We start from the raw sequence: 27,032 nt of genomic DNA on the forward strand, positions 1-27,032 counted from the left end.
AGCATGATTTTGCTGAGAGAGGTCTACATGTGGTGCATGTGGTTCTGTTAACATGCAATTCCTAGTTTACTAAACTAAAAGTGGTCCACTACCGGCTGGTGGTTACCAGCGTAGGGTCCACCTGCTTTCCACGTGTTGTTCAAAGTCCACATTTTAATTTTTTTAATTTTTCTTTAGCTACCCATTACTCTGAATCTACATGGCGTTTTCTAGTAGTTTTAATATAATGCCATTAAGTATGTATTTCTTACAATCAGAAATGTGTGAAATATTCTGTTCTTTCAGCCCCTAGAATTCCTCCTGAAAAGAGAATTTTTACAACCACCCACACGCCGAATTGTTTGTTCCAGGACATCGATGAAAGGTAGGTGGCATTGGCCGGTCCCTTCCACCTGCACTGCCTCTCTGCTGTGGCTTATCTCGGAGTCAGTGTTTCATTCTTCATATCATTAGATTCCTTCTCAAGATATTTGGTGTTTTACCATCATCTTGGTAATTACTTAGTAAGAACTAAATAAAGCTCAAGGAATTTTCATGTTTTTAATATGGAAGCTATTTAGCTAAGCCAAGGATGCATGTTGGTTTTATAATTACATGAAAATGTACAAAAATCTTTCAGTATATATAGGCAATGAAATAATTATGGAGTTATGCTAGAAACTTCGTAAGATATGATCCCAGTGTAATAGGGGCCTTTTGGAGAGGTGGCGCTTGTTCTAATTGAGCCCGTCTTTATTGTCCTGTTTATAGTGGTTTTGGGTAGATGATGGGACAAGCGGGGACAGTGCGCCTAGTGCCAGAGTTAGGACTGAAGCTGGAGGTGCCATTGGCAGGATCCCAGCGGAAGCTCGTCTTCCAGCCCGCATGCTGGAGGCTGCCGCAGGCAGAGGGTCCCCTCCGTACTTCTGCTCAGAGCCCGACTCGGGCCTCTCTCCCTGGGTCTCTCACCCTGGATGTTTTAGCAGGTGTGAATGACCCTGCTCAGACTCCCGGAGCACCCGGTTCTGAGTGCTGCCCCGACCACAGACGTGCCTCCTCCAGCCCTCTGCAGAGTCAGGAAGACACGGAGAGCGCTGTGGGCTACGGGCAGTAGGTGGGGGGTGGTGTCCTCGGAAGACACCACAGGGAGTGGATCGAGAAGCACCAGCGTGATGGGCGTCCTGGAATGGACCAGGCTGCCTAGAAGCTGTGGAGGATCAGGTCCTCCCCGCCGTCCACACCTGGCCCAGGGACACAAGGTTCCCACCCCTGGAGTCAGGCCATGCAGCCTCCTGGGGAAATTCTGCTCTGTGAGCAGACAGGAAGCTGTCACCTCCAGGTTGCTCAGGTGTGTTCTCCAGACCACCTGCGGCAGAATCACCAGAGAGACAAGTTTCAAGATGCAGATTCCTGGGCCCCACCCTGCCCTGCCCACCCAGCATCTTGGAGGGGGAGCCTGGGAACTGCATTTGTAAAGCAACCCCAGGAGATTTTTATTCCGCCAGAGGTCCGAGAACTGTCTGCAAACCCCTGAAGTGTCTAGCTCAGTCTCGTGCAGGAAGTTGGGGGAGGTGCACATGGCACTTTCGTTAGTAAAGCCCGGCAGGCTCATGGAGCACCAGTGCTGGCCAGGGCTCCTCCCTCCTCACCTGTCCCTCTTTCTTCTCCCTCCTCTTCCTCCTTTCTGTCCTTCTCCTACCCCCCCTCCTCCCCCTCCTCCTCCTCTGGCTGAGCCTTGGTGGGGAGGGTGCCAGGAACATTGTGCACTCCTGTCCGAAGGGAGACATGAAGCCTGGAGAGAGAGTGCCTCAGACAAGAAGCAGAAAAGCAAAGAATAATGCCAGGCCCGTGAAAAAGTTCTGTGCCGCACGGAGCAGGGAGGCTTTGATATAAAGACTCAAAGGGAGGCGTCCTCCCACGGGAGCAGACGAGTTTGAGGAACCTCTGGGTGCAAGGAGGAGGCCGCCCGCTGAGGCGGCAGCGTGTGCTGCAGAAGGGCAGCCCAGCCTGTCCGGGGCAGGAGGGCAGGATGGCAGACAGCACAGCAGCAGCTCAGAGCGAAGGCGGGCGCGAAGGGCAGAGGCCCAGCCAGCCACGGCGACTCCCGGAGAAGCCACGATAAGCTGAGTAGACACAGTGGCCAGAGCGATACGAGAAGGAAAACGTCCTCAGCTGGAGAAGATGCACAGAAAGGGTGTTGCCGGGCCTGGGCAAGACTTGTCAGACAGAAATCCACACCAGGCCACGTGTGACCAAACTGATGAATGACGTAAAAAAGAAAAAGATCTTAGGGGAAGAAAAGCAAAAACATTATCATGATTTATTCTTTCAGGAGATAAGCCACAAAGCTACAGCACTCTGGGGACACTGGAATCTGCATTTGCTAATGAATTGCAGGGCCAGCTGGTCTCTGTTAGCCCAGCTCCCAAATTCTGACCTCTGGGGAACTTGGAGTCTGGCTCCTTTTTCCAGTGAATGAGATGGTTCTAGAGACGGCCTCCCCCGGTTTGGAGGCGGCGTCTAGCGTGTGTCTGCTTGCCTTCCAGGGCCGTGCCCCTCCTGGGCTACCTCCCTCAGGACCTGATCGAGACCCCTGTGCTCCTGCAGCTTCACCCCAGTGACAGGCCCCTGATGCTGGCTGTCCACAAAAAGAGTAGGTCCCCTTCTCACGGAAACCCTCAAGCACTTGACGGAGCTAGTGTGCAATTAGGGCTTCCTGCTGAGACCAGTCCAGGCCATGGCAGGTCAGATCAGCTCAGGATGGGCGGGTGGGGGTGACCCCTCCCCGTCTGAGTCCCAGCGCGGTCAGCGCCAGGTGGAGTCGAGAGAGCAGTAAACTCACGGGGGTTCCTTTGTGGCCACTTGTGCCTCAGCCGTGGCCTGAGTCCTTGGCATCTCACTTTTACGTTGGCGTCAGTGGCAGAGGGGAGGAGGGAAGACCAATTCAGCTAGGAAGGCACTGACCGGGCCCGGGGAGCGGACTAGGCACGTCCCCACCAAGCGCAGCCATCACAGGCGCAGGTGAAATGCCAGCAGAGGTGAAACGACCCCTGTGGGAACAACCTCCCTGTTGCAATTTAAAGCAAAAACAGGGTTGAAAGTGGCTCTGAAGAGGTGTTTGCAGGTGATCCCGGACCCGGGTGTGTCCTGACTTGTCTCTTCTCTCTTGTGAGCCACATTTGCTCCCGTTCACACTCTGAACGCTGTCTGTCACCCTCCTAGTCCTGCAGTCCGGCGGGCAGCCTTTTGACTATTCCCCCATCCGGTTCCGTGCCCGGAACGGGGAGTACATCACGCTGGACACCAGCTGGTCCAGCTTCATCAACCCATGGAGCAGGAAAATATCCTTCATCATCGGGAGACACAAAGTCAGGGTGTGAGTACTCTGGGCCCGGCGGCTCCAGGCTTTCCTGCGGGGTCCCGGGCCATCCTCACTCCCCACCTGTGTGGCATAGGGAGGGGCTAGAGACCAGGACAGAATTCACCTCCTGCCACCTACCTGTGGGGGAGCCCTGGGCAGGTGGGTGAGGGGTGACCTGCCCCCACCCTCCGGGGAGAGGGACCTCCTTCGGGCAGAGTGGGCGGGCGGGCGGCAGCCTGGGAGGCTGCAGGTGGGAGGTGGAGGCCCAGCACGCAACGTGGGGCCGCCGTACACACAGGCCAGAGAGGCCCTCCTGTGGGACCCCGTCTAACAAGACAGATTCAAACCCACAGGGGCCCTTTGAACGAGGACGTGTTCACAGCCCACCCATGTGCGGAGGAGAAGGCCCCCAACCCCAGCATCCAGGAGCTCACGGAGCAGATCCACCGGCTGCTGCTGCAGGTGGGTGTGGGGGCTGCACGCACCCCCGCCACGTGGCAGCCAGAGAGCCCCTGCGTCTGCAGCCCAAACCCTCTGGGGGGCGTCAGCTCTGCCTGCACCCTGGTCCCGGCACCCCTGTTCAGACAGCCCCTTCTGTGTTTCTCTGAACATCCTGAAGGGCCAGTCTGGGCGTCGTCTGTGCCAACCCCAGGCAACCCTCCACGTCCTTGGCCTTTCCCAGCCTGGCCTTCAGACACCTGTTCTGAACCGCAGCCGTGAGGGACACGCCCAGGCCTACGCTCCAGCCCCACGCCCTGACAGGCAGGGTCCCCAGGGGACCCCCCCACAGTGTAGGGCTCACTCCAGCCCAGAGCGCTGGGACTTAGGAACATCGTACTCAAGAAAAGTCAGCATCAGCACAGTCGGCCCCGTGCCCGAGTGGGTTTCTGCGTCTCAGTTCCCGTAGGCTGTGGGGTGAGACTGTGACTGCACCCCTCTTTGTTTCTAAAACCCCTCCGTAGACCGGTGACCGGCTGCTGCCACAAACTGTTAAGTGGGTTGAACAAATTCCCTGTTAGTGGAGTCTCCCTGGTGGGCCACATATCTGGGGACAGGGCACTGGGGGTGGAGGCCAGGAGTCCACCTCTGGAGCCTGACCCAGGGGTTCAAACCCAAGCCCCCCTCATCCTTGTCGTGTGACCTTGGGCAGGTCACCAGCCTCTCTGTAGAGCAGAGCTTGCTGGGAGGGCTACCATGCAGCGCGGCTCCCTGGTGCGCTCAGGGGCCCCTGCTGCACCCCACAGCACTGTCTGCTGTCTCCCCAGCCCGTCCCCCACAGCGGCTCCAGCGGCTACGGGAGTCTGGGCAGCAACGGGTCCCACGAGCACCTCATGAGCCAGACGTCCTCCAGCGACAGCAACGGCCACGAGGACTCTCGCCGCAGGAGATCCGTACGTCCCACTCTGTTCTTTCCCTGAGAAAATACGTCCGCCGATGCTCGCGGGAAGTTAAAACGCTGAAGGGCAGCCCCGGGCAGTCACTGCAGCCTTTGTAACCTCGGCTATTTCTGCCCGTTCTGTAAACTGCTCACTGGGACTTAACTTATTAAAATCTCTTAAGAGTCAGAGCAGCTGGGAACTAGGTAAAGATTTGGAGGAAACTTATTTAAAGCAGGCAAAACAAGCAAAAGTGAAGATTTAGCTGTGGGACAGAAGGAAGAACATGCCGTGGGCCATTTCACTTTATTTTTCGTCGTTCTTCAGGGCTGTCAGATCAGTTTATGCAGCTGCGCGTCTCAGCTTCCTCACTCAGGATCCGCTGCGCTGCTGGAGTTATTCCAGCGACTCTTTGCCCTCCCTGCGGGACAGGCCGAAGGGTCTCCCGGAGTAACATGTTCATTTCGTTTTTCTTCAAGGAAACTGGTAAAAGTGGCAGCAAGAACAAAAACAAAAGTCATTATTCTCATGAACCTGTAGAGCAAAAGGAAAAGTCTATTTCAGGTAAAAAAGAAAAAAAATTCACCATTTCCTTAGTAAAACTTTAGTGTGGCCAGGTGAACAGAGGGACCGGGTCTACCGCTAATTCTGGGTGGCAGGGGCTTACCTTTCAAACTCATGCCCTGCCCCTGCTTGTCCAGACTCCCGCGGGGAGGCCGGGGCAGCGCGGGCCTCCAGGTACCCAGATGCCCACAGGCCTGCCGCGGCGTGGCCAGGCGTGGCCTGTGCTCACACTCACATGCTTAGCTCACGCGTGCACACTTCACCAGGAGTCTGCCCAGCGTCTGGCAAACACTCAAACCTGTGTGAAGTAGAAAGTGTGGCCAGGGGCTGTCAGTCCCCCACTGCAGGGACCTTGGCTCCCCACACGGCCACACTGTCCAGGTGGCTTCACATCACCATGCTGGGCTGTGCTGTCCCCTCTGCCCAGCACGCATTCCTCACGTGAGCATGTGTACACATACGTGTGCGCCCCAGGCCTCTCAGCCGGTGAGCTCTTGCTCATCCTTTGTGCTCAGCCTCGCCTCCTGTGGGAAGCCTCCCGTGGGGACCGTGGTGGCCCGGAGCACACTCTGGCCACCCCGTGTCTCCTGGCCACACATTGCCAGGAGTTTTAGCCTTTGGGACACGTTGATGGATGTGCCACGTGTGGGCTCTGCTGGGTGTTGGGGACACACTAAAGAGCTGGACATGGCTTTTTACTTGAGGGCCCCGAGGGGGATGAGCATGTTCTGTATGTGGTGAGGACAAGAGTAGAACCCAGGGCACAGCATGGGAGGTGGCCACGCGTGCTCGTCGTGCCAGCCGTCACGCTGGCAACACTGGCCCTGCCGGAGGAACGTAAAGCACCGGGGATGTCATCGGGCCCTCGAGTTAAGGAGTTCCCGCAAGAACTGGCCTCTGCCACGGCTGAGTGCCTGGGCCTGGGGACAGCGTGGACCCCAGAGAAAAGCAGCCCCAGGCCTGGGTCACAGCTCTCTACGAGGTCCCTCTGCGGAGGGCACCAGGGCACTCTCGCCAGCAGGGCTGCTGTGTACGCAGCTCTCACTGGGTTTCTGTGTCTGTGAAGCATATTCTGAGTCCCCAGCCTCATCTTTAGGGAGAAGTAATGTGCTTTATAGAGTATGCTCTTTGGGGGGAAAGTACTAAATGAAAGAATAATTTTGTCTTTCAGAAATGCAAAGTAGTCCCCCAGCTCAGATGAAAGCTGTGCCTGCCACAGAAAAGGACAGCTCAGGGGCCAGCGTCTCCAAGGCCAGCTCCCCCGAGGACCTGGCCTGCAAGAGCCAGCCCGCCTGCTCCTACCAGCAGATCAGCTGCTTGGACAGCGTCATCAGGTTCGCCAGCCGTTCTGATGTCCCCGCTGTCTCACGCACCCTCCTGCCTCGTGTTGTGCGATGCCACTGTTCTCGCCCTCCCTGCAGGTACTTGGAGAGCTGCAGTGAGGCCGCCACCCTGAAGCGGAAGTGCGAGTTCCCAGCAAACATCCCAGCGCTGAGGTCCAGCGATAAGCGAAAGGCCACGGTCAGCCCCGGGCTGCCCGCCAGAGGTATCTATCTGACCTGTTTTGAGCTGTTAAATGTATAATAACGTGAATCCCCCGCAGTGGAATCCGATGCTCTTTTAAGCCCAGAAGTGCCCTGTCCTCCCTCCTGTGTTAATCCTGGGTGGCTTCTGTGGATACAACGTAAGGGTACGGGCTGTTTCTAAAATGACTGAAGTAGTTCAAAAGTCAGCAACCTTCTTACGAGCTAGAGGTGACAGTGATTCTGGTCGTGGAGGCCTGGCTTTGAGAACAGGGGCCCAGGGGGGCTGTTGGCCTGGGGATGTCCCTGAGCCCTCCTGCAGCCTCACGGTCCTGAGTTGTCATTCCAGGGCAGGCTTCCTTCCCACTGCCTCTCAGAGGAGCCCTGGCCTGGGAAAGGAAGCGTGCCTCGTAAGTCCAGTTAAACCCCAGGCTGCTTAAAGATTACAAACGCTGCCGGTGGTGCTTACCAGGGTCAGAAAGAGAGTATCCAATTGGTGAACGAAGCACAGGAGGTTGGACAGCCACGCTGTGATTGCGTGGTCTCGGCCCTAACCCACAGCACAGAGCGAACCGCTTGCCGGCATTGCCCAGACCACTGCTGGCCCCCACAGGCCTGCAGAAGGGCCACCTGGCTCCAGGCAGAGCCCTCACCCCGAGTTCCTGCAGCGCTGAGCTCCTGTGCCTCCTCCCAGGGGCCCGGGATTTAAGCGTGTAACGATTCCCACTTGAGGATTTCCTTGTGCCCCTGTTCTGTGAGCAAACCCTGAGGACAGAGCACACCAGGCCCGGGTGCGTGCGGGGCGGGGTCCGTGCCGCGGTGTGGGGACTGCGGCCACTGCGGTATTGAGTGCAGCGTGTCAGTTGTGCTCTGCGTCGGCTCCGCTTTCCCACAGAGGCAGCGTCGCCCTCCAAAGTGAACAGCCACGCGGAAGTTAGCACTCACCTGACCTCACTGACGTTGCCCCGCAAGGCCGAGAGCGTGGTGTCCCTCACCAGCCAGTGCAGCTACAGCAGCACCATCGTCCACGTGGGGGACAAAAAGCCACAACCGGAGTTAGGTATGATTGTGGGCTCTTTGATCAGACAGCAATCTGATTTTAAAAATGAGACGTTTGACTGCTATCTTAATTTTTCTTTAAGTTTATATAAGTGCTGAAGAGCCCTACCACAGCCCAGTGAGGGGGTTCCAGGAAATCCAGTTGCATAAAATGCAGGGGTGGGGTGTGGCCAGCCAGGGCCCAAGCACCACACCTGTCCAGGTCCCCGTGCGCTCTGGCGCCACCTGGTGGCAGTTGTCTGCTCCAGCATCAATAGGGAAGGGTGGGTTGTGGGGCAGGAGCCCCCTTGAGAAGGTGGAGCGAGGCCCACCTGCCTTTCCCTGGGGAGGCTGGGCGTCTTTCCTCCGCCCAGTCTTGCAGAAGGTGGTACCCGTTAGCCCTCCTTGTCACGTGCAGGAGCTGGTACAGGTTGCAACAGGACTTCCCGCCAAGGGCATTCGTGGCTGAGTTTTCTTGTTCTTCAGAACACTATGATCACAATGAATCCTGAATTCATTTTAGGGAGATGAGGAAGAAAAAGTACATGTCAGAGATGCAGTCCCCAAACACTCCCTTGCAAGATGGTCAGTGGGCCCTGCCTGTCCCCTGTCCTGTCTGCCCCATGGCCCCACAGGGTCCCGACTGCCACTGTGCATGGTCCTGAACCCAGAAAGGCCGACTTTGTTGTAGTCTGAGCCCTGAGGCCGGCCTAGGGGTAAGCCCTAAGGTTCCTGACCTCTCAGCTTGCGCAGCTACCTGGTCCAAGCCAGCTGGTAATCAGGCCTGTTTGTCCACTGTTTTTGCCTTTTACTGTGAACGTTCTCAGAAAGCTAAACAAGGACACGGTGAATTTCATCCTTATGCCTCGAGCATCATTAAGTGAATTTATAAGTGAATGATTTGTCTTGTTCATAATTATAGTGCGTGCCTGTAGTCCCAGCTACCCGGGAGGCCGAGGTTGGGAGGATCACTTGAGCCCAGGAGTGTGAGGCTGCAGTGAGCTGTGACGGCCACTGCGCTCCAGCCTGGATGACAGAGCGAGAACCCATCTCTAAAAAAAATAATAATTTAAAAATGAAACACCAGGGGCACATGGCTCAGAGGCCTGGGTGTTGTGTTGCAGAGACGGTGGAAGACGCCGTGAGCGGGCCTGATTCCCTAGACTGCCTGGCAGCGCCCGCCCTGCCCTGCGGCCTCGGCCAGGAGAAGGACCCTTTCCGGAAGCTCGGCCTCACCAAGGAAGTGCTCGCAGCGCATACCCAGAAGGAGGAGCAAAGCTTCTTGCAGAAGTTCAAAGAAATAAGAAAACTCAATATTTTCCAATCTCACTGCCATTATTACTTACAAGAAAGATCCAAGGGGCAGCTCGGTGAACGAAGTAAGTAATGACACCTGCGTTAAAGCTGGGCTTTTTAAAAACCTTATTCCTAATGGTACTGAGTCCAGTGGGAGTTTCAAAATGTGGAATGTTCCTGATTTCAGAAGCGTTAATTTGCAAGACAGCTGTTGGAACTTCACTGGCGATGCAGTCTGCTTCTGTGGACCTTGCAGCCTGGGGAGAGCTCTCAGGGTGTAACCTCATGTCCCCCGGGGAACAGTGCTGTGGAGACCGGCTGCATCCCAGTCCAGCCTCTGTGGCGTGCAGAGTCTGGGCTGGTCTGTTGCTGTGTCTGACTTCCCTTGCGTGGGAAACTGTGTAGGGCAGGGGCCCCATCTCCACCTGCCCACCCAGACGAGACCCTCAGAGAGTCAGTTAACTCAGCCCAGTGACGATGGGCATTTGGTGCTGGGCTCCCTCTGTCCAGGAGACCTGCCTGCCTCGCCGGGCCGGCCTCGGGGCTGGGCTGCCGGCTGCAAAGGTGGGCAGAGCCCATGATGTGTGAAGCTGCTCTTTAAGCTGAGAGCCCCTGGGGGGTGAAGTGGACGCGACTAGCCTCTTCACCCCCTTTCTGGCCCAGGAGCCGGCTCCTGACCTCCAGTACCTGTGCGTAACCCATAGGCAAGGCCTGCATTGGTCAGACGAGCCACCCTTCCCTTAGCTCCCTGAGGCACTGGCACAGGGGTCCGAGCTGGTGAGCCCAGGAGAGAGACAATCCCATAGGGACCAGCTCCCCGGGTGTCTGGGCAGACACTGAAGGGATGTCTAAGAAATTAAAGAAACCTACAACCTCCTTAGGGATTATGCCTTTTCTACTCTTTTCTTTCTATCTTCCCCAGATGCAGGGTTACCGCCAGGCCATAGGGAACTTCGTAGAATTTAGTAAAAGGTCCTGCAGCCCTGCCAGACCCAGATGTGTCATCCTAGAAATCCAGTGCCTTAGCCACGAGTCCCACTAGGGGACAGATTTCTTTTCTTTTTTTTTTTTTTTTTGTTGAGACAGAGTCTCACTTTGTTGCCCAGGCTAGAGTGAGTGCCGTGGCGTCAGCTTAGCTCACAGCAACCTCAGACTCCTCGGCTTAAGCGATCCTACTGCCTCAGCCTCCCGAGTAGCTGGGACTACAGGCATGCGCCACTATGCCCGGCTAATTTTTTCTATATAGATTTTTAGTTGTCCATATAATGTCTTTCCATTTTTAGTAGAGACGGGGTCTCGCTCAGGCTGGTCTCGAACTCCTGACCTTGAGCAATCCACCCGCCTCGGCCTCCCAGAGTGCTAGGATTACAGGCGTGAGCCACCGCGCCCGGCCGGGGACAGATTTCTTGTAGGAAGAACAGCAGATAAAGAGGCTGAATCGCAAAACCTCCACTCACTAGCAGTTTGCCTCGGGCTGGCCCAGTTGCCTTCAGCACGTCACAAAGGCGTGCATGAGACTCCTTGGCACAGCTGACAGATGCCCCCAAACACCTGCTGCCAGAGCCCCAGCTTACTCTGTGAGATGCGAGAGGAGCTAAGGTTCCCTGGAACCCCAAAGGGGGCATTGGGGAAACACCCAGAGTCCCTTCTGTCACCAGCGGAGTCCCGCCATCCTCCTGGAGAAAGCCTGTCTCAGCAGCACTTGTCATTAGAGAGGAAGAATTTGGTTCTGAAAGCAGACGTTCCTCTCCGATACTGCACTGAGACTTTATTTGACGGGAAAAAAAGGAAACACCTCTGTTTAAGGAACAATAGTGATAAGGCTTGTAAAATTGAAAAATCAGGAAGTTAGGTGAGCTCAGTGGGTCTGCCTTTCAGATTTCATAAACCAATTTTTTTACCCAAATATCGGGGAACAGCAGAGACTTGCCTGCTTATTTGTTTATTTATACAAATAGCAACGTTTTACCTTTTTCAATACCACTTATTAGCATTTCATGAAAGAAAAAGAAATTTTAATACCAGAGGAAAAGAAGGAATGTAGTCCTGCAATTAAGGGCTGTCCTTCAAATTGATTGGATTTAGTTTTATGGAAAGCCTGTCGTTTTGCCCTGACTTTTCTCACTTCACCCGAGGAGCAGGGGAAACCATAGGTGGCCCTGGGCTGGCATTTGGGAACAAAGGACTGTGGACCTGAGCCGCGCCTGCAAGTTTCTGAAATTGTGCAGGTCCCTGAGAATGGACGTAAAGGGAATCACATACGCTTTTAAATTTTAACTCAGGTGGTTTCTCCATATTTTAGCTGCCTCTGGACTAAGAAATCCTTCTGGAATAGATTCATCTTGGAAGAAAGCCGGAAAAAACAGAAAACTAAAGTCCAAACGGCTCAAGCCTCGAGACTCCTCCGAGAGCACTGGGTCTGGGGGTCCCGTGCCCCACCGGCCGCCACTCGTAGGCCTGAATGCCACTGCCTGGTCACCCTCGGACACGTCCCAGTCCAGCTGCCCCGCCATGCCCTTTCCCGCCCCTGTGCCAGCTTACTCCCTGCCCGTGTTTCCGGCGGCAGGGACCGTGGCGGCCCCGCCTGTGGCTCCACACACCAGCTTCCCGATGCCTACAGTGCCCGTGGACGCCCAGCACCAGTTTGCAGCCCAGCCCCCGCCCTTCCCTACACCCTCGGCCCCTGTCATGGCATTCGTGCTGCCCAGCTATTCCTTCCCCCTGGTGCCCCCTTGCCCGCCACAGGCCTTCCTCCCCGGCCATCCTCACTTCCCAGGCCACCCCACCCTTGTGTCCGAGATGACGCCTGCCTCACAGCCCGAGTTGCCAGGCCAGACCTCAATCCCCAGACAGCCAGACACTTGTCCGGCCACCCCAGCCACCCCACCATCGGCGGTGGGCCGGACCTCCCCGCCACTCTTCCAGTCCCGTGGCAGCTCACCCCTGCAGCTCAACCTGCTGCAGCTGGAGGAGGCCCCCGAGGGTGGCACTGGGGCAGTGGGGACAGCAGGAGCCACAGGGACAGCAGCTTCAGGACCGGACTGCAAACCTGGCACTTCTCGGGACCGGCAGCCAAAGGCGTCTCCGACTGTAAGGATCTCCTGATGCTCCTTTCCCAAAGCAGGCCGCGCTCCCCGGCACGGGCACGGCTCTGTGTGCTTTAGCTCTCCACCAGACTGTGGAGGTTCCACTTGCATATGTGTGCCTGCAGTTAGCGTTCCCCAGTTAAACGATCCTGTCAGAGTACATTATTCGGAGCTTTTCATTGTCCAGGGATCTGAACGAAAGATGATAGGTGATCTGTGTAAATGCAGGGTCCAGACAGTGACTTGTTGACAGTATTTATGGGCCTCAAATTTCTTTTCTTTTTGAGATGGGGGTCTCGCCATGTTGCCCAGGCTGGTCTTAAACTGAGCTCAAGCGATCCTCCTGCCTCAGCCGTCCAAGCAGCGAGGACTACAGGCTCACACCACTGCACACACCTCTGGGGCTTGACTTCTTACCTGGGTCTTCAAAGATAAAGCACAACCAGTTAATGCTAGAAGTCAGGTTCCTCGGAGGGCAGTGCCAGAGAGCCAGGCTCAGGTGCCCAGGGAGGAGGAGGAGGAGATGGTGCTTTCCCAGCCCAAAACCAGCGTTACCCTAGTTTCCGCCCTCTGAAGCCTTAGGGTCACCCCTGTGGGATTCTTAATCAGTTCATGAAATTGTAACTTTATTTCCAACCAAGCGCTTGTGTGTTTCCAAAGGAGCTTGGGTGTGTGGAAGCATTAGCAGAAGTGCAGCCCACAGGCCCTCAAAGGAGGGTGCTGTCTGGGGGGGCCCCTGCCTTGCCCGAGTGCTGGGGGCTCCCGCATGAGGGAGTGGAACCTCGGAAACATGGGTTCTCCCAGTGCGTCTCCCACCTCCTGACTCTGGTTTCTGGGGTCCTGGGCCCGTGAGGGGCAGGGGTGCTCTCCAGGCCAACCCCTCCCTCATTCCCAAGGCAGCCCCCCCTCGGCAGTGCGGCACCCCCCACTGTGAGGGGCAGGCCCGGGTGCTGCAGGGGCATTCTCCGGATCCACTGCCGCATGGGGCCAGGCCACGGCTCTTCCCCACAGGGCCCCACGCACTGCAGGCCTTGGTGCGACTCTCCTGAGACTCAGTGTGATTAGATGCATTCCTAGCGCACCAGCGAGGTCCTCACTGTGGTCCCAGTGACCGTGTGGTCCGCTCCCACAGCACACAAAGGAAGGACCGATGTCCCCTGAGGCCCTCGCAGGCCACTCGGCAGCTCCCCCTTTGCCCCCACCCCGCTCACACCCCAGCCTCGCCACGTGCTGTGTCATGACTGAGCCCCCTGAACAGCGATGTCTTCTTCCTGTCCCTGAAGCGCCGTGAGCCCTCAGACGCCCAGAACAGTGACGCCCTGTCCACATCCAGTGACCTGCTGAACCTCTTGCTGAACGACGACCTCTGCTCGGCCTCAGGCTCTGCGCTGTCTGGGAGCGCGGCCTCCGCCGCCTCGGATTCGCTGGGCTCCAGCTCTCTGGGCCTCAGCGCTTCCCGCGGTGGGGCAGGTATGTTGGTCTGGGGGCGTGAGCCTATGTTGGGCACTGGGACATTGGATGCGCCAGAGTCCCAGGCTGACCTGTGTCCAAGGCAGGCGCTCTCCCCAGCCAGCTAGAGTGCGCAGCCCACCTGTTTGCTTCCGATCACCGTGTCACTGCGGGCCTCACCCTGCCAGCCCTTCCACGGACCGTCCCTCGGGCTCCCTGGGCAGTGGTTTACCTTCCTGGGTTGGCTCCACTTGTGTGGACACAGGGTGTGGACCACCGCAAGCCTTTACTCACTGGGATCTTTCCAGTGTGATCTGGAACCACCGTAACCAGGAACGCACACGCAGTCCCCAAACCTAAGCTCCCGTCCTTCCCTGGAGCAAGCCTGCACCTCACCTGGGCTCGAAGGCCTCTCCTAGGGGAGGCTGGCGGCCTCCGCCGTAGGAAACCACGCTTCTCTGTGGTCTGCGCTGAGGCAGGAGACAGCGCCGGCTGGGGAGAGGGGCTGAGGTCCGGGGTGTGGCTCCGCCCGATCTTCTCGGGCAGCCCAGGAAAGATCCCCCGCCATGGTGCTGGTGGATGTCGTGTTTTCTGATCTCCAGATCCTCCCAGAATTGGAAAGAGAAGGGGAAACCCACCAACACAGACACTTGTTATCCATTAAAAGTCTTCGGTCCTCTAAAATTGTCACGACTTTACATAAGCACATTAGGCAAGGTTTAATTTTGTATTTTCAAGGTTTTGACCCCCACATTGTGTGTTTTTAAAGGCAGTAGTGACACAAGTCATACCAGCAAATACTTTGGGAGCATCGACTCTTCAGAGAATAATCACAAAGCGAAACTGAGCACGGGCTTGGGAGAAAGTGAGCACTTCCTCAAGTATGTCCTGCAGGACCCCATCTGGCTGCTGATGGCGGACGCGGACGACAGTGTCATGATGACGTACCAGCTGCCTTCCCGGTAACCACTCAGCCTCTTCCTAGGAACCACAGAGAGCTGGGTTTAAGGAGCTCCCAAAAGCAACACGACAGGGCAGGACGCCACTCTGAAAGATCTAGGTTTAGTTGAGCACAGCAGAGAGAAGCAGGCTTCCCTCTGGGTGACGCCGAGGGCCAGCCGAGCCCTGTGGAGGGACGTCCTGCAGCGGGCAAGGAGGGAGGCTCGGCGCTGGTGAAGCATGGGTGCCAGGGTCAGCTCTTTGGCTCCACTGCCCGTAACCCTGTGGGGTAAATGAGGTGTCTGTCTGTGTGTCTTAGAGCTGAATAAGCCAAAGGTCGAGGTGGGTGACCAGCCCACGGCTGCCAGCTGTTTGGTAGTGACCTGGCTCTTGCCCAGGCTCTGAGTCCATGTCAGGCTGCTGTGTGGAACTAGGTGTGATCCCTGCCCTTGCATAGCCCCCCTGGCAGGGGAGGCTGGGAGGGAAGGAAGGAAGGATTAACCCTGAAGCCTCTGGTTGGCTGGGGGAGACTGCATCTCCGTCTCTGGGGTGCTGCAGTCCCGCCCAGTGTTGGCCGGGGGCAGGGGAGGGTTGCCCACCCACCATCTGGGCGGTAGGAATCTCCCGGATTAACCACACCTTGCAGACCCAAGGCCCTGGGGCGAGGCCACACGTGCAGATACCCCTAGCCCCACATTTAGTTTAAAATATGGGAAAATTAAGTCTGATCCTCATTGTCATGGTTATTTACTAGGGAGGGTAATTTATTTTAAATGGAAAGAAAATTTACATTGAACAAAATCATCTAAAACTACATTATTGATATTGAAAGAGTTGATAGAAAATGAGTGTATTCTTAAAAGAAAAAACCTTAGAACATTCTGAAGCGTGCCTATTTCTAAAACTTTCATGAAGAAATTTAGAAACGGTGTTGAAGGAGGACAGAGAGAAGCTGAAGCTCCTGCAGAAATTCCAGCCCAGGTTCACGGAGGCGCAGAGGCGGGAGCTGTGCGAGGTGCACCCCTGGATGCAGACGGGCAGCCTGCCCGCGGCCCTCGGCGTGGCGGTAAGCTCGCGGCGCTTGCTCTCTGCTGTGGCGCTAGGAGTACTGGTGGGAGCTCTCGGTACTGTCTTCATAACTTTTCTGTAAATGTAAAACTTCTAAAATTATTATTATTATTATTATTATTTGAGACAGAGTCTCGCTCTGTTGCCCGGGCTAGAGTGCCGTGGCATCAGCCTAGCTCACAGCAACCTCAAACTCCTGGACTCCAGCCATCCTCCTGCCTCAGCCTCCCAGGTAGCTGGAACTACAGGCACGTGCCACCATGCCTGGCTAATTTTTTCTATTTTTAGTTGTTTGGCTAATTTCTTTCTCTTTTTAGTAGAGACAGGGTCTTGCTCTTGCTCAGGCTGGTCTCGAACTCCTGAGCTCAAGCAATCCTCCCTCCTCGGCCTCCCAGAGTGCTAGGATTACAGGCGTGAGCCACCGCGCCCGGCCTAAAATTAAAATTTATTTTAAAGAAAGGTACCGTGAGACCGTTAAGTCTGCTTGGAAGAACTCTCCTCCGACGGCTTTTCAACATTGTTTCCACAAAGGCTGAAAAGTCTAATCTTAATCCCTTGCTGCAAACTGATGTTTTCCCCTTTGCTCAATTCTGCTTTCTGTTTTCAAAAAACAAGACCTCCCCTGTCATAAATACTCAGTATCCATGGAAACCATTAAGCGGCGTCACTGCTGTCATGCTCCCAGGGGCGAGTCCCTCCAGCCCTTCTCTCCCACGCTCTCACCCCAGCCAGTGTCACCCCACCACGCCGTGGAGGCTGCTCTCAGCAAGGCCTCGAGGTCCCCTAGCAGCTGGGCTGTCCTTTCTCAGTCCTTGTCCTGGGGGCAGTGAGCAGGGGGTGCCTTGCTCCTTGGAGCTCTGCCTCCCCTTGGCCTCGGGGCTGCTCTCCGACCCCCTGGTCTCCCCGCGCAGGCTCAGTATGCGCACCTCTCTTCTGTCTGCGCTCCCCCCGGATCATCTCCTCTCACCAGAGTAGCACCTGTGTGCAGAGACGCCCCGGCGTCCGTCTGCGGCCCAGCCCTGCTGAGCTGCTCATTTCCCTCAGAGAACACCAGCTCCCCACTTCCATCTCACGAGGGCAACTGCATCCTTCCCTTGCTCAGGCCACAGACCCTGGAGTGGTCCTGAACCCTCCTTCTCCCAGAACCCCCCACCGTGTCCATTAGCAAAGTCGAGCTCGACCTTCTCGTCACCTGCAGTGCCACCACCCATGTCCAAGCCACGAGGATGCTCCCCCAGGTGTCAGAGTAGCCCCCAGCTGCACTCAGTGTTCCCCGTGTCCCCGGGCCATCAGACCGTGTCACCTGCAGCTCAGACCCTTCCAGCGCTGCCCCATCTCCATCAGAATAAAGGGTCGCACGGCCACATGGGCCTGCCCGGCCTCACGTCCCCCCCTTGGCTGCCTCGTCTCTTCCCCTCACTCTCCTCCCCAGCTCCGCTGCCTCCTGGCTGTTCCCCAAGAACCTGTGGCCACAGGATGTTTGCACCTGCCCTTCCCTCCGGAATCCTCTTTCCTCAGATGCGTGCGTGGCTCGCTCTGTCTTCCTTCAAGTCTTTTTTCCATGTGCCGCTTACTAGTTATCTGTTGTTGCGTAGCAAATGGCCCCAAAATGTAGTGGCCTGAAACTGTAGACATGTATTTTCTCTCCATTCCTGGGGGTCAGGAGTTTGAGGGCAGCTTAGCTGGTGGCTCTGACTCGGGCTCTCTCCCGAGGTTGGGGGCAAGGTAGTGGCTGAGGCTTCTGTCATCTGCAGGCTGGCGGAGGCTTCCATGGAGGCCCACATGCACTGTCGGCTGTGCTGGCTGGTGGCAGGAGGCCTCACTTCCTTGCCATGGGGACTCCTCCATAGGGCTGCCTGGGTGTCCTTGTGACATGGCAGGTGACTTCCCCAGAGAACAAGAGGAAGCCCAGTGCCTCTTACGACCTAGGATCAGAAGGCAGGCTCTCTCGTTAGAGGCAAAGCCCTAAGTCCAGCCCAGGCCGAAGGGGAGGGGGGTTAGGCCCCATCTTCGGAGGGAGGGTGGCAGAGAACGTGCGGACGCGTTTCAGAAGCACCGGGTCACCTTTCCCGTGGCCTGTCCTGAGTGTCCAGGTGAAAGTCACAGATGTCCTCCACACTCACTGTGCATGCTGCTCCGCGTCAACACAGCACTCTGCCTTTTTGAGTATACCGTGGATCCCTTCTTACTGAGGTCATTGTCCCCTCTCCTCTCCTGGAACGTCATCTCCCTGTGGCAGGGATTTTTGTCCTTGTTGCTGGCAGCCTTACCTGACACCTGGTCACCTGCACCTTCCTCAGCTTGAACAACGGTTTTGTAACAAGGATCTCAGATCTCATGGTTGTTACTGATGTCACATTGTTTCTTTTAAGGAATGTGTTTACTGTGAAAATGAGGAAAAAGGCAACATTTGTGTACCATATGAGGAAGATATTCCTTCTCTGCGACAAAGCGAAGCGTCGGACACCAAAGAGGAGGAAAATGGGTCCTCCCTGAGTCACAAGAACGAAGAACAGACATAACCGTCCCCCCCGCCCTGACAGCCAGTGATCTACATTAGATGGTGCTTAGAAGAGAGAAAGATCTTCACATTTGTTTCTAATGAAATGGACACATACGTTGCTTTTTTGTTTTAGAAAAAAAAACATAGTTTTCTGAAGGGGTGACTTAAAACTGTGGAGGGTGGGGAAGGTTGGGGAAGAAAAACAATTTTATATTTAAAATATAAATATGGAGTTTCATGGGATGGGGGAAGAGATTTTATTAATAATTGTTATTTAACTTGAGAAAGACTGAAACACCTGTGTGTGAGTGCCAAGGAAGCCGCGTGGCTCTCAGAAGTCCTTCACCTGTGACGAGCCCTGTCCAGTGCCCCTCGGCCCCGGGTGCTCCCAAGGCACCCTCCCAGGCCGCCACAGAGGCCCAGGACGCCGTGCCACGTGGGACTCCAGGCTGAGGACTCCGGCCTTGCAGAGCTTTCCCAGGGTGTGTTTGATCAGATCAAATTCTCGGGGGCTGTCTTCTATCTAAATTTTCCTTTAATCAAGCTAGATTTTCTCTTTAACATACCACGTGGAGATTACAGCCTCTCTTAATTTTCTTTTGAAGTGTTTTACGTTAAATGGTGAAGCATAGTTTGGCGAACCAGCAGCTTTGGCGTTAGGCTCTCTAGTGGTCAATATTTCAATCCGATGTCGCTTTTGTTTATAGTGAACAAAGTTGAAACATTTGCTCTGGACTAAAGGTGCCTGGTGGTTTGTGTGACCAGCTCCGTCAGATAAACGCACCAGGCCCTCTTTGTACATCGTCTTGCCTCCTTCTCCGACCACGATGGCCAATACGTGGGTGAAAACACGTTACCAGTCATCTCTTTACGGTGACTTCCCCCTGCCGACTAGGCCTTGACCAAGACATTTGGAACCCAGTTGTGTGTGGTTTTCTCCCGGCAGAGAGCAGCTGCTGCCACTGTGAGTGTGTTCCCGCAGCTTCCAGCCACATCCGTGCTCACCTGTCCCACTGCACCTGGGCTCGGTGCCTGGCCCTCATCATTGTCATGAGCCCGAGCTCACCTGGTGCAGCCTCACAGCTCGGCCAATATCACCAGAACTTTCAGGTCATTTGGACACTTAGGGGAAAGTGAGGTCGATCTGCCCAACTTTTTACAAAATCTCATGTCGCATCATATATCCCAAAGATTCCTTGGAAAATTTAACAATGGTCCCTGGTGTGAATGCAAAGTTACTACTGATAAAACAATTGACTTAAAATCGGACCAGTTCTATGAAGCTTAAAAGGAAGCAGGGTTTTCCTTGTTCTTTGATGGGGAAATGGCTACAAGAAAGGTGAAATGGGCCGGGCGCAGTGGCTCACGGCTGTAATCCTAGCACTCTGGGAGGCCGAGGCGGGTGGATCGCTCCAGGTCAGGAGTTCGAGACCAACCTGAGCAAGAGCGAGACCCCCTGTCTCTACTAAAAATAGAAAGAAATTATCTGGCCAACTAAAATATATATAGAAAAAATTAGCCAGGCATGGTGGCGCATGCCTGTAGTCCCAGCTACTTGGGAGGCTGAGGCAGTAGGATCGCTTGAGCTCACGAGTTTGAGGTTGCTGTGAGCTAGGCTGACACCATGGCACTCACTCTAGCCCGGGCACCACAGTGAGACTCTGTCTCAAAAAAAAAAAAAAAGGTGAAATGTCCTTATAATCCAGTTGGTTTTCATAGTAAAACCGTCTTATGCCTAAATGTTAATCTTATTAAAGGAACACTTTATTTTTCAATTTACAGATGCCCAAGATAAAGTTATAGCCTATATTTATGGAAATTAGATGTTAGAAACTGCTTTCTGCCTCCAAAGTCAGATCATAAGGGTATAGGTGATAATCTAAGGTTACATTTTTGTTACCTAAACCCAAAACTGCCAAAACGTTCTCACTCTACTGTTATGAATGTTTACCATCAGCATTATTTTATCATTTAACATATGCTCTCTGATTGTTAACTGTGTAGCTTCAACGTGTGCTGAGAAGTTGACTTAATAGGGTCATTTTGTGATTTTGTTTACATGGGAGGCCAAGCGTCGAGTCATTTTCTTTAGTATGTGTGCTTACATGGGTGTTAAAAACTTTTTCTCTCTTTTAAACTGAGCCTTCTTTTTAATATATTCCTAAAAAGGTATGTAAATAAGCTCTCAGAGTTTGTGTAATGATTTGTTGAACCTTGCCGAACAAGTGGTTTGTTCGTGTGCAAACCAAACTTTCTTCACTCAGTGCAATATATTTGTTTGACTGCTTGTGTCTTTTTATGACCTTTTTGCCTTTTAGAAAATTGGTAAATAAAGCCAGTATATTTTTATTTTTAGTGGTATGTATTTTTAATAGAGGAAAACCTGAATGGAGATCAAAGATTATGAAAAGATTTTTTTAAAAAAAGAACTCCAGAAATTCTGCATTAGGAAACCTTCAATCCCAAATGCCTCAGACGCCTCCCTCATACAGTTCGCTTCTTGCCGGTCTCCTTTCTGTGGGTATGAGAGGGTGAACTGTTCTATAATGCAAATCTAATCATGCAATTCCCCCACGGTCCTTTCACTTGCAAATTGAGGGCTGTGCTGCCTGGCTACACCCCTAGATCTCCCCGACTCTGACCCCAGGCACCCACTCTGTTCCCTTGTCCCCGCCCCTGCTTAGCTGCCCCTCCCACTGGCTGCCTGTGTTCTGGCCACCGGGGCTAATGGCAGCAAGGTCAAAAGAATGCTCTACCAGAAAGGCGTCGTGTCCCCATCGGGGATGACACAGGCAACGCGGCACGTCTCCCTCCCAGCCCTTCTTGCCACAGTGATGTAACCTTGTGAGACCAAGACAGGGGAGGCCTGAAGAGCCCACTCCCCCCACCCCACCTCCCACTTTTCAAACCAGGACCTTGGGAGTTGGAGCAGAGAGATGAATGGGTTTGGACCCAATGTCCAGCCTTCCAGAAGCTCCCTGAGCAGGCCCCTTGGCCTGGCTGCCTAACTCCAAGCGCCGACAAGGGACAAAAGGCATTGTCCTCCTTGGAAGCACAGGGGCCTCTGCAGACTTCCCTAAATGGCCAGCTATGGTTGTTTCTCCGAACTTCTGAGTGCCTTTGGCAGACTCTTAATTGCATTTTTATTTACCATATAACCCCAACGGTGCCCCCCTCCTTTATTTCCAAACCAAAAGGAGATTCTCTAAGTCTCCTGGACAGACTGTCCACGAGGGGCCTGGACGGCTGCAGGCTGGCCACTGCCTTTGTTCCCCATGGATTTATGGCCTGCCACCCCTGCTGCTAACTGGTCCCCCCAGTGGCAACCACGGCCCTGCCCAGCCTCTGCTGGCCTCTATTCCTGGCTCGGGGGGATCAAAGTGCCCAAATGCTCAGGAAGTCTGTGCTCAGGCAAACTTTGAAGGCAAGATTGGCCCAAAGGACAAATGGCAGGAAGTATCAGCTAGGGCAGGCTGTGTGAAGGAGAGAGGAGAGAGGGAGGGCTTGGTAGCCCCAAGATAGGGTAGCCAGGCTTCTGGGCCAAGCTAGTTAGCCCATAGACCACTAAAGGAAATTGAAGCTGACTTTGTAGACAGGACCTTGGGCAACGTCCAGGCAAAGCAAGAAGGGTTTTGCTCACTCACACAGCCTTTTCTACTTATGCTCTTTCCCCTCAAGACTACTTGGTCAGGCCGGGCGTGGTGGCTCACGCCTGTAATCCTAGCACTCTGGGAGGCTGAGGCAGGCGGGATTGTTTGAGTTCAGGAGTTCGAGACCAGCCTGAGCAAGAGCGAGACCCCCGTCTCTACTAAAAATAGAAAGAAATTATATGGACAGCTAAAAATACATATAAAAAAATTAGCTGGGCATGGTGGCGCATGCCTGTAGTCCCAGCTACTCAGGAGGCTGAGGCAGAAGGATCACTTGAGCCCAGGAGTTTGAGGTTGCTGTGAGCTAGGCTGACGCCACGGCACTCTAGCCCAGGCAACAGAGTGAGACTCTGTCTCAAAAATAAAAGTCAACTTGGTCATACTGAGGCATACCCCAGTACTTAATTTCTCTTTCCCTCAACTCTAGACAGTGTTCTTCAACACCCCCCCCCCCCACACACACACTGTGTCAGACAAGGCTTTTGAGGCCCTAGCCCTCCCTTCAGCCTCCTCCCTCTCCGGTGTCACCTGTCCTTTTGTTTTCACAAAGTCAACTTTATATCGTGTCCTATAACCATAAATAAGTCTTCCTTGCCTTTTCTATAGATTGATTCCAAATGTTGAAACCCTATGAACAATGTTACATTGTTGTGACTGTAAAAGAATTGTCGACTCCTAAGCCAAGTAATGTGCTAAGGTTACATTTCTTTTCTTGGGCAGCTTTTTGTTTTTCCTGGAGTTCCTAGTTGCCTTCCATTTTTTGCTTGCACCATTTGCCTCTGTTATGTCCCCTTTCCCCCCATATACCCAGTTCCCCATCCAATCAGATGTTCTGTTGGGCTCTTCCCAGAGACCTCCCCCAAGGCCCTGGTCATCTAGTTCCAGTATGAATTGCCTCTCATGGAGTGTCCTAAAACATCTGTTCAGCCTTGTTCACTTGGATAATGGGAGGAGTATAAGTCAGTTTGCAAACTCGGGAGTACAACAAGTATCACTGAGTTTATGTTTCCCCACCTCACTTTTTCAAAGGAGTAGAAACTTAATTGTAGCACTTGGAGTCTCCTTTCCTGCGGTGACGTCTAAGTACTGAAGGAGAGTAGTCACAGGCCAGCTACGGTCCCAAGGCACCCACCACTGCAATCCCCCCACCAGCTCCAGGACGAGCAGTGGGACATGGGGGAGGGCAGCTGGGTCTCTGAGCAGCCCAGGCAGGGTGGGTGGAAGCAGCTCAGATGTTTTCACACTCCTTCAGTGGTGGTGGGCTGCAGGAAGTCTCAGGGGGCTGCTCACAGAGGAGCAACCAAAAGGCAGAGCTGGGACAGGTGAGAGTGGGCAGGAAGGGCTCCCAGGTGGTTATAAAGGTCGGTGAAGTGACTCTGGGAACCTTCAAACCTGTCACCAAATTTGCCCTGCCTGAACCCTGCGGGAGCCCCTCGGTGGGCAGCAATAAGTGAAGGTGCACCGACGGGCTGCCAGACCCATCTTCAGGAGGGTTGGGGGTGGTCTGTGGCCTAGTCCTGCCACTCTGCTCAACCGCTGCAGTCCCTCCATGTCCCCTCCCTCGCCGCCTTCCTGTCCGGCTAGGGACACCCCGCCCCTTCCCTACCCACCCAGTGCTTCTTCGAGGCAAAGATGTGTGCTGGGTGCGGGAAAGGTGGAGAAGGGGTCCTAGGTCAGACCGCCCTTGACCAGGGACGCTTGTAGCTTGAAGGCGCTCGGAAAAGACCCCAGCAATCCCAGCCCGGTGAGTGGCGTAGGACTGGGCAAGGACTCGGTGCTGCCGCGGGGCAGGCCGGGCGGGCCAGGTTCCTAGAAGGCATGCCAGTGTTTGGACTCTGCGAGGCGGCAGCGGGACCAAGGCAGGTGGAGCTGGCGCAGGGCCAGGGTCCCCAGGGCGCTAACCAAGGGCGCGGCTCCACTGCCCACGCACCCCACCCGCGGCGGGGCGGGCGGGCGGGCAGATGGGCGGCCCCGGGCGGGGGTCGCGGGCGTCTGGGCGACACAGGCGCGCCCGCCGCCTGCTCGCGGGACAAAGCGGGCCCAGACAAAGGCGCGGCCAACACCTGTCGCTCTTGGCGCAGCCGCCGCTTTTCTCCGCCGAAGCGGCTGCAGCTGCCAACTGTCACGGGCATCAAGTTACGGGCCAGACGGCAGCCTCGGCGGGGCGGGAGGGGGGATGGGGGTGGCCGCGGAGGGGCAAGGGGGACGGGGGCACGAAGGGGACTGCGGGGGAGGGAGGCGGTGGAGGGGCCGGGACGGACAGGCGGTTGTGTTGGGGATGGATGGGGGTGACGGGGAAGGAGAGCCCAGGGAAGAGGGGGCGAACGGGAGCACCGCGGACCCCGCCCCACTGGGATCGCGGTGCTGGCGGAGGGCGGCGCCGGGGTCAGCCTGCAGCCCGGACGGATCTGTAAGAAAGGCGGGGGGCGGGGCGCCACGGGGCCGCCCCGCCTCCGCTGCCCGATTCACTCCCACAATCCCGGAGCTTCGCAGCCACCCCCTCCGAACCCGAAGCCCCCTCTAGGTCCAGAGACCACGGACTGGACAGTGGCTCAGGCCCTCGGGACCGGGGCCACCCGCGGGCGGGAGAGGGAGAGCGAGTAAGCAGCGGGAGGATGGTGGGCGCTGCATGAGCCCCTGCCGCGCTCACGGCAATCCTGGGGTCTCAGCGCAGCCGGGCGAGGAACACCAGGCACCCGGGGCCGCGACTTCCCTGCTAGCCGCCCCCCGGTGCCTCCCCCTGGGGGTCGCGCGGAGGCCGGCCTGGGGCCCCGCCCCGCCCCGCCAGCTGGCGTCCAGCCGAGCCACGGGCCCACAAAGCGAGACGCTCCCATTGGCTGCGGCGCGCCTCTCTGTCGGCGGCCGGGTCCGCGCGGCCAATTGGCGCGTTCAGATGCAAATCAGCGGCTATAAAAGGGGCGGGGCAGCCGCGAGCCGGAAGACGCGGAGCAGCGCGGGCCGCGGCTGGACCGCCCAGCGGGCTAGGGGCTCTGCGCTCCGGCGCTCCCGCGGACGGGCATGGCTCCGCCCCTGGCGCCCGGCCGGGACCGAGCGGGCCGGGAGGATGAGGATGGTTGCGAGGCGCGGGGGGACCGCAAGGTGCGGGCCGGGCGGAGCGGCGGGCAAGCGGGCGGGAGGCCGCGTGGGGCCGGGACTCAGGGGTCCGCTTCCCGCAGGCCCGGAAGCCCCTGGTGGAGAAGAAGCGGCGCGCGCGGATCAACGAGAGTCTGCAGGAGCTGCGGGCGCTGCTGGCGGGCGCCGAGGTGCGGGGCCGGTCGCAGGCTGCGGGGCGGGCGGGGTGCGTCCGGGGCGCGCGGCCCGCTCACCGCCGTTCCCCTCCCGGGCAGGTGCAGGCCAAGCTGGAGAATGCCGAGGTGCTGGAGCTGACCGTGCGGCGCGTCCAGGGCGCGCTGCGGGGCCGGGCGCGCGGTGAGTGGCGGCGGGGCGGGCTGCGGGTGCGTTCTCCCACCGGCCTCTCCTTCCCCTCTGGCTCCCCTGTCCTGTCGGCAGGGCTCCCCATGGAGCATGGTACGCCCCGTGTCTCCCGGGGGAGCCCAGTCCGGGTGGGCCGGTTGGGACGCTGCTCTCTCCCTCCCACCCTGGGCGCAGAGCGGGAGCAGCTGCAGGCCGAAGCCAGCGAGCGCTTCGCCGCGGGCTACATCCAGTGCATGCATGAGGTGCACACGTTCGTGTCCACGTGCCAGGCCATCGATGCCACCGTCGCCGCCGAGCTCCTGAACCACCTGCTGGAGTCCATGCCGCTACGTGAGGGCAGCAGCTTCCGGGACCTGCTAGGGGACGCCCTGGCCGGGCCGCCTGGAGCCCCTGGGCGCAGTGGTTGGCCGGCGGGAGGGGCCCCGGGGTCCCCGATGCCCAGCCCCCCAGGATCCGGGGACGAACTGTGTTCCGACCTGGAGGAGGTCCCTGAGGCTGAACCGAGTCGGGCACCTGCTGAGGGGCCGGACTTGGTGCCTGCAGCCCTGAGAAGCCTGACCGCCTCCCGAATAGCCCAGAGTGTCTGGAGGCCTTGGTGACCAACGCCAGCCAGGGTCCTCCGGGGGTGGGCCCGGCCTTCCCGTGCTCTACTCCCTTTTCCCTGGGGTTCATATGTGGTGGGGCAGGGCCCTGGGTGTCTCCAAGATCTGCCCTCCCCACTCCTCCAACGGACGGCTTGCAGGCAGCACCCGAGGACCAGCCCAGTCAGGTCCGCAGCCCTGTTTCCTGAGGATGTAACATTTATGGACCCTGCAGCTCTGGAGGGTGGGAGTGGCGGGAGGGAGCTAGGGCAGGTGGAAGAATCCTGTAGAGCTACCAGGGCTCTCCCAGGTTCACCCTTCCCAGCCTTCTCTGGCACTGTGCAGAGTCTGAGGGCAGGGGTGACAGCAGTGGTGCTGGGTGCTGATGTCCCAGGGAGGGGCACTCAGGCCCTGGCAGCCCTGAGCTAAACAGAAGCTTGAATTTGCTACTTCAGTGGGAGACGAGGGGAGGCAGGTGCATTCCGCAGCACTGCTCCATGCTGCCAGAAAGAAGCAAGGTTCGTCCATCTTGACTGTAGCACACTTGAGGTTGTGTATTAGGTTTCCATCAAATGTTACAATTTTATTAAATAAAGAATTTTGGAGTTAGTTACCCCTGAAGCATTACTGGATGGTGTGATGTTGTTAATGTGTCAGATATGTAAATGATAAACTAAGCACATTTTTCCTGCATCTGACGCCTGTGAATGTCCCTTTAAAACTCCACCCTTTATCAGTGGAGCAAGTAGCCTGAGGGAGAGTAGTGTGACGGTGCTGGAGAGGACACCCTGTGGCTGGTCTCGCAGGAGGCAGTGCTCTGCGTCCTGTGGCTGGGCAGGTCCTCAGGCCTGGCCGCTCTCCCTGGGAATTTGTGTTCGGCCTGAAGGACTCCATTGGCATGGGGTCTGTCTCTGGGATAACCGAGCGATAGGGAAATGACCTGTCTCTGTACCATTTCCTTGCTGAGCTTCAGGAATAACAACACTAATGCCTAATTGCTAGCTGTCATTTGGGTGGAAGTATCTTTCAAAGACCTGTTTTCCCATCCGTAAGTGTGACGCAGGTGTCAAGTCCACTTGTGTTCATTGTCAATTTTCTTGACTGAAGAAGGAATGGTGCCCCCTGGTGCCATGGACAAGGGGACCCACCCAGTTCATGGCTTGATATGAAAGTACCAAGGCCCC

General features: G+C 56.3%; 2 protein-coding genes across 5 annotated transcripts in view; both read left to right on the top strand.

Annotated features, from left to right (window-relative positions):
• PER2 (period circadian regulator 2) overlaps positions 1–19,627 on the top strand; it is a 40,739-nt gene extending 21,112 nt beyond the window's left edge. For both annotated transcript variants that reach the window (XM_069465022.1, XM_069465093.1), the window contains 15 exons: positions 286–364; positions 2,526–2,632; positions 3,202–3,355; positions 3,694–3,802; positions 4,606–4,731; positions 5,196–5,280; positions 6,452–6,614; positions 6,702–6,826; positions 7,699–7,863; positions 8,966–9,220; positions 11,440–12,227; positions 13,507–13,693; positions 14,442–14,634; positions 15,527–15,677; positions 18,052–19,627. In XM_069465022.1, the coding sequence (XP_069321123.1) occupies positions 286–364; positions 2,526–2,632; positions 3,202–3,355; positions 3,694–3,802; positions 4,606–4,731; positions 5,196–5,280; positions 6,452–6,614; positions 6,702–6,826; positions 7,699–7,863; positions 8,966–9,220; positions 11,440–12,227; positions 13,507–13,693; positions 14,442–14,634; positions 15,527–15,677; positions 18,052–18,201 (2,837 nt within the window). In that variant the 3' untranslated portion in view covers positions 18,202–19,627. The remainder of the gene's footprint in view (positions 1–285; positions 365–2,525; positions 2,633–3,201; positions 3,356–3,693; positions 3,803–4,605; positions 4,732–5,195; positions 5,281–6,451; positions 6,615–6,701; positions 6,827–7,698; positions 7,864–8,965; positions 9,221–11,439; positions 12,228–13,506; positions 13,694–14,441; positions 14,635–15,526; positions 15,678–18,051) is intronic.
• Positions 19,628–24,797: 5,170 nt separating this feature from the next.
• Positions 24,798–26,445, top strand: HES6 (hes family bHLH transcription factor 6). 3 transcript variants are annotated; one of them, XM_069465586.1, is made up of 4 exons: positions 24,798–24,931; positions 25,009–25,095; positions 25,180–25,261; positions 25,442–26,445. In XM_069465586.1, exons 1-4 carry the CDS (start codon positions 24,851–24,853, stop codon positions 25,864–25,866), a joined length of 675 nt encoding a protein of 224 aa, XP_069321687.1. In that variant the 5' UTR covers positions 24,798–24,850; the 3' UTR covers positions 25,867–26,445. The 3 variants fall into 3 exon arrangements, with proteins under 3 accessions (XP_069321687.1, XP_069321695.1, XP_069321699.1); XM_069465594.1 differs by having other exon boundaries at positions 25,186–25,261; XM_069465598.1 differs by having other exon boundaries at positions 25,180–25,221; positions 25,442–25,643.
• The last annotated feature ends 587 nt before the right edge of the window (positions 26,446–27,032 follow it).

Source organism: Eulemur rufifrons, chromosome 1, assembly GCF_041146395.1.
Source record: "Eulemur rufifrons isolate Redbay chromosome 1, OSU_ERuf_1, whole genome shotgun sequence".
Classification (NCBI taxonomy): Eukaryota; Metazoa; Chordata; class Mammalia; order Primates; family Lemuridae; genus Eulemur; species Eulemur rufifrons.

Bases quoted from the DNA above. Each gene is read 5' to 3' on its own strand.
- HES6 (XM_069465586.1), top strand. From the start codon at position 24,851: ATGGCTCCGCCCCTGGCGCCCGGCCGGGACCGAGCGGGCCGGGAGGAT. The intron at 25,096-25,179 runs GTGCGGGGCCGG...CCTCCCGGGCAG, and splicing joins CGCTGCTGGCGGGCGCCGAG to GTGCAGGCCAAGCTGGAGAA. The intron at 25,262-25,441 runs GTGAGTGGCGGC...CCCTGGGCGCAG, and splicing joins GCTGCGGGGCCGGGCGCGCG to AGCGGGAGCAGCTGCAGGCC.